Source organism: Ictalurus furcatus, chromosome 12 (assembly GCF_023375685.1).
Source record: "Ictalurus furcatus strain D&B chromosome 12, Billie_1.0, whole genome shotgun sequence".
Classification (NCBI taxonomy): Eukaryota; Metazoa; Chordata; class Actinopteri; order Siluriformes; family Ictaluridae; genus Ictalurus; species Ictalurus furcatus.
The window spans coordinates 16,616,074-16,627,753 of NC_071266.1; the positions used below are offsets into that span (position 1 = coordinate 16,616,074).

The 11,680-nt window shown below is 38.9% G+C and overlaps 1 protein-coding gene across 1 annotated transcript; it reads left to right on the plus strand.

Moving 5' to 3' along the window:
- Positions 1–2: 2 nt before the first annotated feature.
- On the plus strand, positions 3–7,301 carry LOC128615795 (uncharacterized). Its single transcript, XM_053638128.1, has 6 exons — positions 3–152; positions 4,063–4,314; positions 4,413–4,694; positions 5,640–5,942; positions 6,085–6,378; positions 7,290–7,301. Exons 2-6 carry the CDS (start codon positions 4,063–4,065, stop codon positions 7,299–7,301), a joined length of 1,143 nt encoding a protein of 380 aa, XP_053494103.1. The 5' UTR covers positions 3–152.
- The last annotated feature ends 4,379 nt before the right edge of the window (positions 7,302–11,680 follow it).

Below are 11,680 nucleotides of genomic sequence, written 5' to 3' on the forward strand. Positions count from 1 at the left end.
CACTTCCGGTTTTGGCGGATGTTGTGCTTGGGAGACACGCCGCCACGGGGGGAAAAAAATCATTTGCCACTATGAAAAAAAAAAACATTGTTCCTGTTTAATATCGGACGTTTTGACGATTGTTATGGCTCGTGACTCGAGAAAAAGCTGAGGTGAGTACATCTGAGAGGAGTTTGTGCAGCTCGGTTCCTACATGGGTGCAGAAAAGTTAGCTGAATAATTGGATAACTAACCTGCGTTTTCTGTGAGTTTAAGTAAAGTAGCATGTGTACAAAGGTCCTGTCGGTTTAGTATAATGTGTTCACTGTGTATTCATGCGTGCAGTTTGATCACAGGACGTTGAGAAATAACGTTGCAAGATTGCCTTAGATAAAGTTTACTGTTCTGTAAAGTACTTTAATTTAAGTGACTGTAGTGTTTATGTTATAAAAAGCTAGCAAACTAAATCCACTAGGGAAAAAGGGTTAATGGGTACTGTACTGTAGTTACCAGAGGTGGGACCAATTCATTGGTTTGCAAGTCTCAAGTATGTCTCAAGTCTTGGCATAAGCCAGGATTGGCAAGTCAAGTCACAAGTCAAGACTGGAAAGACACAAGTCAAGTCACAAGTCAAGACTGGAAAGACACAAGTCAAGTCACAAGTCAAGACTGGAAAGACACAAGTCAAGTCACAAGTCAAGACTGAAAAGACATAAGTCAGGTCCAAGTCAATACACGGCATTTTTCCACTGCATGGTACGGCTCGACTTGATTCAAGACGTAACTGATAAGTCACAAGTCAAGACACGCAATCACAAGTCAAGACTGCTAAGTCCAAGTCAAATTCCAAGTCCTTAACTTTTACTTTTGAGTCCTAAACTAGTTGTATTGTGTTCTTTACCAAATTTAAGGCCAGAGTAATAATCAGTATAGTAAATATTATGCGAAAGTCATGCAAGTAAATAGTAAATATATGCAAAAAGCATGCAGTTTTTTAATTGGTGTTCTTCATTTTCTAGACAAACTTTTAACTCAATGCAAATGTAGTATTGGGATTTGAGAGACATAACTATGACTATATGAGTATTTTCACTAAGGGACCTATTAAGGGATTACCTATGTGTAAATTCAGAAACTGAACAAAATGTAAAATTGTAGGGCTGTCCCTATCGATTATTTTGATAATTGATTAGTGGATCGTTTCCTCCGGTTAATAATCGAGCAGTTATTATATGTTGCCTTAAGACCTAATTGTACAAGCAGTTAACATTTGTTTTTTCCTACATAAATGCGACATATAAGCGCTTTATAAATATATTCTGTTTTCTCCAAAAATTCTGAATTTTAATGAAAAATTAATTCCCAGCAATTGCTGCTTATTTATTTATTTTTTTGCAATGCATGACTTTCCTCAAAAGAAAGAAAAGCAGTATAAAAAAAGACAAGGAAGAGAATTCTTAATCTCAGTTTAAAATAATTTTTTAAAAACTTTACTAAATAATTAGACCGATGTGTTGTAGCTAAGTTAAGTTTATATAATCTATTAATGACAACAAAATGTAGGTCTTAGTGTTGCAATGTTATTAAAATGTTTGTATTTTCATAATAATAACATATTTGTTTAATTGTTTGAGGTGGCTGGAGTATCAAAAATAGTTACTTAATAAAAGTACCATTACTAAGAAATAAATACACAAGTAAAAAATAAAAGTTCTCAAAAAAAAAGTTCTCGGGATTGTTGGAAAGCCAAATTTGCTGGCTGTGCATTATCACCATCTTCTGGAGCATAATTTGCCAAATATTCAATTATGTGTAATTTTCATCAAGGGTTTTTTTTTGTTATAATTGAGTAGTCTGTTATAATCGAGTATTTGTGAAAGCCCTTTATTGTTGCTTCTACCTCTAAAATTATTTAACCTCAGGCTCTACAAGCCACTATCTTTGTCAGCATGGCTACCACAAAATTGCCTTTGTCTTCGATGAACGGAGGTCTCATTGAACTTTGTCGCTGTCTGACTGCTTGAATGTGGAAATGAATATTGATGCAGATTTGCTGAAAATTACATACTTTTAAATGTATAATATTTAATCTTTATCGTTGAGAATGTATCAAGTCTTTCCAAGTCAAAGGGCTTGAGTCCAAGTGAAGTCACATGTCACTAATGTCAAAGCCTTCTTATGTCGAGCTTCTTGTATCTACATGGAATTATGTGTTAAATAAATCCTCCAATATGCTGTGGAAATGAAATCCGTTTATAGAGGAAATAAATAAATGCAGCACAATTTGGAATCAACTGTGCGAATTCTGATAACAGTCTAGAAGAATAAAGGCAAATCAGCCAGTGAGCTGATATTGAGACACTTTTTTGTTGTTATTAAAATTTGTGTAAGGCATATTATAATATTATCAGGAGCCTATTTTTCCTGCTTTTTAAAAAAAAAAAAAAAAAAAATTATTATATATTTTATTTTTTATATAAACACACACCCCCACACTGTTTTCTCCCCAATTAGGTCACCTGTCAGTTTCCACCCACTAACTAATTCTCCCCATCGCATGAAACCACCACCTGGGGAGGGTGAGGGATAGCAGGCTTTTTCCGAGACACGTGAAGCCACTCATATTTTCAAACTGCTGCTCATGTAGCATCACAATGTAATTAACTTAAAGGAAAGTGCTGTTTGCCTTGTTTTTCATACATGAGCTCATGTGCGTCTTTTCCACCACAGGAACTTTCCCCAGGAACTAGGGACTTTTGGAGGTAGTCTGTCTGTTTCCACCACAGGGACTAGAGTCTAAATTAAGGTCCGGGTAAAATATTTAGCCCTTGCAAAGTCCCTACTTGGGAGGTGGTACTATTTTAAAAAGCCAGGAACTTTGGGGGGTGAGACTTAGGCACTGAACATGTTAATTGGTTGAGTGCACATAATTTTATTTCAACCACCATTTTTAAAAGTCTGTTGTGGTGCATAAAGTAACAGTTGTTTATTGCGATTCAACATAATGGAGTTTCTTTAAAAATACGACCGATGGACCGACGACGAGGGTCAGGCCTTAATAAGTATTTATGCAGAGGACGAAATAGAGCAGGAATTGGAACAGGCGACCTGCAAACAAAAAGTATACTTAAAAATATCAAGTCGATTAAGCGAGCTGGGCATTGTTCACACAGGAAAACAGTGCAGAGAGAAGCTTGTGTGCGTGCACGCATTCATCTCCGCAATAGCTGTTAAAATCTGTTTGCTTACGTCTAGCATTACGAGCTTGAATCTCCTCCATGCTTGTTGTTGTGCAGTGTCGTTATCCGGTTCCAGAAAATAGACTGTCCTTTTTTTAAAACATGAACCTTTTATCCAAAGATTTTAAAAAGTTTTCATTCTGTGACTGGGAATCGAACCTGGACCGCAGCAGTGAGAGCACTGAATACTAATCCCTAGACCACCAGTTTAGTTGTAGCAAACTCTTTTGTCACTGTTCAAAGGTTTGTGTTCCAATCATGTTTTTATGAGCTGAGCAAACATTTTACATTATTACATAATTAAAATCATCTTATTTTGTGTCAGTAATTAGTTTGATTGTAGCATACTTCAAGGCTTCATATCCTCGCCAAGGGTTTGTCGCGTGCAGTCATACGTCACCAGACTAATTTGCCTAATCTTCACAGTACTTTAGACCGCTATGGAAATGCAGACAGCAAAGGTCTGGAGGAACCAAATGGTCCCTTGAAAAAAAGGTCCTGGGATTAATTGTTCCGGGTCATTTCAGTGGAAAAGCGGCTATAGACACCCATGATTGCTTCTAATGATTGACAAGAGAGAGAGAGTGAGAGTTAGTGAGAGAGAGAGAGAGAGAGAGAGAGAGAGAGAGAGGGAGAGTGAGAGAGTCTTGCTCTCTAGATTCTTGGCAGTGGATGGCGATAGCCACTAGACAGCATTATTATTATTATCTGTGTGTATTTTCATCTTGCTTTTCAAGCAGTGTTTTACTCTGTATTTTATCTTATCTTATGGTGGAGTAACCTACTCGTTTTATATCATCTTGTAGTTTGATTAATGCTTTTATTCTGTTTTTTTGTCATGCAGATGGAAAAAAGAGTTAACCCTATCCCTTTACCTACCAGAGTGTTAAAAAATATGGATGGTAAATTCCCATCATGGACTGCCAGTGGTGAGCATAGCCCTGGAGTACCAGATAATACACAGTGGGGATGCCAATCATTGGGTAATACTAATGATGTTTCCTCTCATTGTGGAAAAGTCAGAAATGAGGGGAATTATGGGGAAAGATGGGATGGAGACTTCCATAATTATTGTCCACAATCACTACATCGCAAGGTATCTGTGAAGGATTATTATGTTAATTTCATGAATACTGAATTTGACTAGCTCTGGGTGTTGTATCTTTCTTTTAAAACCTCAAATTATGTTTTTAGGAGCCAGTTGCAAGGATGCAAAGAATTCTGCCTGAAGCTGCATCATCATCATCATCATCAACATACACACACAAGGCCTCAGAGGCCTTTTCTCCAGATTGCCAGGAAATTCCAGCCAGAACAACACCCGATCCAATAAAGTATTCCAGTCCTCCAATCTACCAGCATTCTAGTATAGAAAATGTGAGTGAAGCTCCAGAGGATTATTTGGAAAGAATAGAATCAGTGACGAGCAACATGTACAATTCTGTGAATGATCAGTTTGCTGCTGCACAACAACAGGTAAATTAATATTATACATACTCTCATTAGTCACTTTATTAGGAGCACCTGTATGGCTGCTCATTCATGTAATTATCCAATCAGCCAGTCATGTGGTGGCAGTGCAGTGCATCAAATCATACACATACAGGTCAAGTGCTTCAGTTAATTTTCACATCAAACATCAGAATGGGGAACAACGTGATCTCAGTTACTTTAACGGTGACATGGTAGTTGGTTATTGTTGCCAGACGGGCTGGTTTGAGCATTCAGAAATACTGTGATTGAGCATCCAGAAATGCTCTGATCTACTGGGATTTTCACAGACAACAGTCTCTAGAGTTTACACAGAATGGTGTGAAAACAAACACACAACATCCAGCGAGCAACAGTGCTTCAGATGGAAATGCCTTCTTGATGAGTAAGGCCAGAGGAAAAATGGCCATACTGGTTCAAGCTGACATGAAAGCTGTGATGACTCAAATAACCACTTGTTACAAACATGGTGACCAGGAAAGCATCTCTCAGCAACAGCAGACAACCACATCGGAGTCCACTAATTTCTGTTATCCAAGAACAGGAATTTAAGCCTACAGTGGGCACTAGCTCACTGAAACTGGTTAGTTGAGGACAGTGGACAGTGCCCATTTTAGCCTCAGATTCCTGTTCTTAGTTGACAGGAGTGACACCTGATTTTGTCTATTGCTGTTGTAACCCATCCATCTCAGGGTTTGAAGTGCTGTGTGTTCTGAGATGCTTTTCTGCTCACCACAGTTGTAACAAGTGGCTATTTGAGTTACAGAAGCCTTTCTGTTGCTTCACGTGAACACTAACAGAAGATTGGCTGATTGGATAATTGCCTGCTTGTGCAGAGGTCCAGCTGTTCCCGGTAAAATGGCTAGAGAGTGTATTCCTCAATAAAAGACAACTGGCTTTATTTACAATCCAATTTGTTTTTCACATCAGGACCTGAAAAGAGACACCCCTTCCAGCTGGACATCTGTGATCAAAGAGGCTTTAGAGATGAGTAACGGGATGGAGTTGGAGCAGGATCGATTATCAGACATGTGTGGAACCCCACTGATTTATGATCCTCCAACTGAGTCAAGAGCTGTGGAATTTGTAAAGAGCCATTGTGATCCTGTAGATAATGAGTCAAATGTCCAAGAAAGAAGAGAAGTGACTAAAGCACAAGAGCCAACTGTTATTATTTTATCAGATGACACTAAGAGGTCTCCCTTTAAACCAAATCAAGATTTCCAACAGAGGGTGGGTTTGTGTCTTTTTGTATATTTAAAAACAACAACAACTGTGAAATAAGTTACATGTATAGCTATAGCTAATAGTATTCATTTAACAGTGTAATCTAATTCAGCTTGCAAAAAAATGCTGTCCTTTTTTTCTTTTGCAGACAGTTATCCAATACTCCGATCCCCTAATTGATGGCTCATCGGTGAATGACCACATACTCGGTGAGACCAGTTGCAGGATACTTAAGCGGTGCTCATCAGTGGGATTTTATGATGCCACTGAGGTTTGCTCTCTAGCACAGAGTAAAACTACAAAGGAGACAGAGGTTTCATATTTTACCAAAAGACCCTGTTTGTCAGATGAGTTAGATCCAGTCAGATCTAACATGCACGAGCAGTTTACAAATTTAAATGAACACACTCACTGTGCATCAAACAGTACTGGAAATGAAAAGGTTACATCAGTTACGAGACAAGTTCAACATAGTTCTCATAGAACATATAAAGAGCATGCACAATCTTGTAAAAATGTCAACACTGGGAAGTGTATGGATAGCCAAACTAAGAGCTGTACAAACAATAATGCAACTCTACAAAGACAATTAAGTATAGCTAGTTATCATTTGAAGTTTGAGACTATCTCTGCTGAACCAAGTTCTGTATATTCAACTACCGCTGACAGTAAACAAGACGCCCTTGAACATAACCTTCAAAAAGAGAATGCTCCAACTCCGACACTCAACGCTATGGAGGATTTTCAAGCACCAATGGAAATATCAAGGACGTGGATAGAGAGTGATGAGTCTAATATACCATCCAAAAAAGAGGACTCCATTAACAAATCAAATGCTAAATGCACACCACAAGAGCCAGACGTCTTAACCATTGCTGCTCAAAGTTCTTGCAAAGTGGTGAGAAAAAAAGAAAATGGAGGGGCACATATTTTGGATGACACACCTACCTGTAGTCAAAGTCACTCTTCATGTGAGCTCTCATCATCAGATACAAATAATACCTCACTGATGATAAATAACACTGACAAGGAGACAGATAGTGGCCAAATCATTACTCAGAATATTAGGAATGTTGGAGCAGTTGGTGATGATACTACTGCTCATTATATTTCCCAGGGACAGTCTTTGACTGTTAGCACAAACCCTGAGACAGGAGTGAGCAGGGTTTTCAGCTTAGAGAATATAAGTAAAGAGAGAAAGTCTGAAGTAAACATTGGGAATCCACAAACATCCACTGATTTCCTTGAGAAAGAAACAGCCGAAGTAGAACCATACAAAAACCATTCCACTCTCTTCGTGAAGCATGAATTTAAAATTGATCCCAATTGTAAGTCTTCCTGTGTTGATCTCAGTACTCCTGTTAAAATGAAAAAAAGAGTTGGGTGCTCCTTTAAAAAAAGAAAGCTACTGACAATGGCCAAAGTGTTTTCAACAATTCAGGAACCTTCCAAAAACATAACTGCTCACTCTGGGAAATTTTCTAGAGATTTGAAAAAGATCAAAAGTAAGGCAGAAAAAATACAATCACCACCCATGAACAGAAGAAAATCACACTGTACTGCCATCACTGCCACAAAACTTTTACAGAACAGTCATGCAGAAACTAAAGAGCATAGATGTAGGAAAAGCTGGAAAGTCAAACATCCAGCTTTAGTTACTGACTATGGACAGAATCAATGTGTGAAGTCAAGTAAAATGTCCACACACCACATTGGCCAGGTGTTCAAGGTGTCTTCAGGTCCACAACCAAATAATTTTCAGAAGGGGTCAAGCAAACCTGACAGATTAATGGGTTGTTTTGAAGAACAATTAAACACTGAAATACATAATGAGAAGCATGACAATGCAAATGATTTCCATTCAAATACACTACTGAAAACACCTTCCGAGTCACAAAACAAAGATGCAAATGTGACAGAAAGCAGAAAACAAACATTATCGGATAAAAGGAACAAAGAGAAAGCTCATAGCCCTCAGCTAAATGGTGATGCAGGTTTTGAGTTGTCTCTGCAGTCTACTATTAATAGTACAGGATTCCATTCCTGCATTACCAATGCATTTTACAAAAAGGTAAAGGACGAAAGGTCAAGAAATCCCTTAATGGGTGTAAGTGCGAAGGCATCTGATCAACATCCAGGGGAATTATCAGAAAAGGATGTTGGCGATAAAAATTCTCTATGTGACTCAAATGCAATTTCACTTAAACATTCCCCAATTCAGAAAGTAGACAGATTTACACAGAATTGTGATGAGGACTATGTGACCACACTAAATAAGGGGACACATAAAGTAGCTGATGCTGTTAAGAGTACAAAAATAGCAACGAAATATATCAATTGTAAGTACTGTCGTCGATCCTTCCGTCATATCTCTGCATATACCGTTCATCAGCGTATTCATACAGCTGAAAAACCTTACAGGTGTGAATTCTGTGGCAAGAACTTTGCTCAGCTGTCCAAACTCAAATCCCACAGAAATGTCCATGTCCAGTCTGTGTCTTTGCCGTGCCCATGCTGCAGAAAAAAATTCTCGGAAAAAAGGGATTTGATAGCTCATTTTACAACCCACGTAAAGGGCTCCAAGCAAAATAATGAACCAGCCCAACAAGAACACAAATCTGATGCCCCAGTAAGGGACCCAACAAGTAGCAAGAGCATAATTTGCAACTTTTATAACAACAAATTTCCCAGCGGATATATGCAGAAAATTCATAAACAAGACCGGGAAAATCTTACGTCATGCAAGACCTGTGGAAAAGAATTTTGGACATCTTCACAGCTAGTAGTCCATGAGAGGACCCACTGGCCAGTTAAACCTTATGCCTGCTCCATTTGCGCCAAAAGTTTTAATCAGATCAAATCTCTGAAAAAGCATTCTCAAAAGCACACAGGGGAAAGCCCTTTCTCCTGTTCTCACTGTGGTTGTGCATTCTGTGATCTTCCTGCACTGCGGCTGCATCAAATATCCAAACTATGCAATCGGAAACAGAGTTTAAATGGAGAGAATTGCTATACTGAGGGCTTTCTAGTCACTCATGGAGTCGATGGTCAAGTAAATACACCAATGTTCTTCAAGTGCCATATATGCAAACAGCTCTATCAGAAGTGGTGTCAGTATACTCTTCACCTTCAAACCCACGCAAAGGGTACGTCCTATCTTTGCTCTGCTTGTGGGCAGAGCTATGAAAAGGATTCTGAAGTCAATGTTCATTGTAGGGAATGTTGTCAGACAAGTGGGGAGGAGGTGGCTTGTGGTTCCTCACTTTCTGAGATCTTGCATAATGGCCCCAGAAAATGCACTTACTTGAAGGATAGTTCATCAACTGACCTGTATTCTATAGAGACTTCCAAAAGCAGTTCTCTGTCTAATTCTAGCCAGTTTCACAAGAATTCCCAAATTTGGAGTAATCTGCAGACAGAACACCTTATGCCTGAGTCCTCTCAGTTTGTAAAGGCTTCACATTTGCCTGAAACTGTGCATCTGTCTAATGACGATCAGCTAACCCCATCACCCACACCTTCTGTTATGACTCGTGCGTCCTTGAACGAGTCCTTGGAATGTGTTGAAATATCACCAAGTCTCTGGAGATTTAAGTGCCCACGTTGTGGTCAGAGGTACAAGCGATACAGAACTCTGTGCCTTCACATGCAGACGCATGCCCCTGCTTTTAGATACGTTTGTGGATGTTGTGGCCACTCCTTTGAAAGGTGGAACAAACTGTGGTTGCACCAGCGGATTCATCATCGGAAAGGCCGTTGCTATACTTGTTCACAGTGCAACGTCCAATTTCACTTCTTTAGTTCATATAAAATGCACCTGCTGAACCATGCTGAGGAAAGACCCTACGCTTGTCCCCTTTGCCCCCAAACATTTGTCCATGAAGAAGGCTTGCGTATTCACCAGTGCAATTTTCACCAACCAGCAAAAAAATTGCAGTGTGATGTTTGTGACAAGCGCTTCAGTAATTTGGCTAATTTGGTTAAGCACAGTCTCCTTCACAATGGTGCCATTTCTCACCAGTGCCTTCCATGCAATCTCTCCTTCGCAAATAACAAGGGCCTACAGGAACATTTGAATATTCATCATAATTCTGCCAGCCTCCTCCCTTGCATCCCATCTGAGCCTTTAACATTTCTACACAAATGCAGTAGATGTAAGAGCAGCTTCTCAACTGGGGATCTACTCTATGCTCATCAGATATGTCATGCCAGAGATTTAAAGTGTCAAATGCGCTATACCCAAAGCATTGAAACTACCTCAGTTGGCCCTGGAAGCACACGGTCTTCTTTTAGCAGGTCTCTGCTATCAACTCTCGACCTTGATGCCATTCCAAAGGAGAGCCTTTTTAAATACCCCCACCCAGATAAGCTCTATGTGCCACCTCGCCTTTTAAGAATGTCAAAAAGTATCCCAATCATTAATCTAGATTCAGGTGATGAGGAGCCACATGAAGCCAGTGTTTCTCCAAACAATAGAACTGGACCTTCTGGACAAAAAATTCTAGAGAGTTCTCATGAATATTCTGAAACTGAGTTGGTGCGGCAACCTCAGGCTTTGGAAAGCCAAAAATCTATTCAGTCTCAGAATCACGAAGCGGTTCCAGTGTTGGATACAGTAACCGATAAGCTCCAGGACAAAGCTCATCATGATATTCCGACCAAGACAGTTGAGTTTGTTGAAACGAGTGTATTCTTGGAAGGACCAACCACCACTGTGAACGCTGCTGAAAATGAAATACAGGACGAGATCTTTGAATGTGCAGACTGCTCTGAAAAATTAGGCAGTCTTATAGGATTATACGAACACTACTTTCTACATGCATTAGGGAATACACGCCGTTACACATTTCTCTGAAAGAGGACTCTTCCATTAACTTTAATGAAGAATTGGAGCAAGCATATTGGACAGACTCAAAATAAGCTTCTGTATATATATATTTTTTAAATAGTTGCAGTATTATGAAGAAAAAAAAAACAAAGAATGTGAATGTTAATAGGATGTTACACAGGTGTTCCACACACCAAGAAAGTCATGTAATTTTGCAAAAGGCTGTTTTATTTTTTTTACTCATCAGACACAGTACAGTTACAGATACAAGTTGTTTCCCCTTGCTGCTCCTGTACCTTATTTTCATAAGGTCACAACTTCAACAGCCCGAATTTGTGCCTTCTCATGTGTTAACCTTTGTTGTTTCATTTATGGGTATCTGTCATAAAGTGATCAGATTGTTTACAAACTGGTGTACATCTTGTCATCCTGTTTGCCAGAACTGTTATTCTCTACAGGGATATGTAGACCTGCACTGGAAATATTATTAGAAAAAAATGCTATCTTGTATTTGGTAGTTTTTTTTATGCATTATATGGTTGAATACTGTATCAGTAAAAAGTGACCATGTCTGTTTGTTTAAAGATACATGAATGGAAGCTAATTGGTTCATTTATGGTAAATACATTTCATGAGCATTTTGTTGAAAATCCTTTAAAGTAGAGTCTTTTGCAGTGAACCTTTTAAAAACGTTTAATAAAACTACTTAAAGTAAGCACTGTGTGGCTCTGTTAAATCAACAGGAAAGAAAAACCGGCAGGCCTTAACAGTGTGCACCCATTCTAAGATCATGGCACCACTGGAAATGTATTTTGCCCGATGAGTTGGTAAATGCATAAGAAAAACTGGACAATTAATTCATTTTAAAACACAATTAGGGGGTAAAGCAAAAATAAACAATGGGGAACATATGCAG

Excerpts from the sequence above, each read along its gene's own strand:
- LOC128615795 (XM_053638128.1), top strand. The coding sequence starts at position 4,063 with ATGGAAAAAAGAGTTAACCCTATCCCTTTACCTACCAGAGTGTTAAAA. Across the intron at positions 4,695-5,639 it reads TTGCTGCTGCACAACAACAG|GACCTGAAAAGAGACACCCC; the intron begins GTAAATTAATAT and ends TTTTCACATCAG. Across the intron at positions 5,943-6,084 it reads ATCAAGATTTCCAACAGAGG|ACAGTTATCCAATACTCCGA; the intron begins GTGGGTTTGTGT and ends TTTCTTTTGCAG.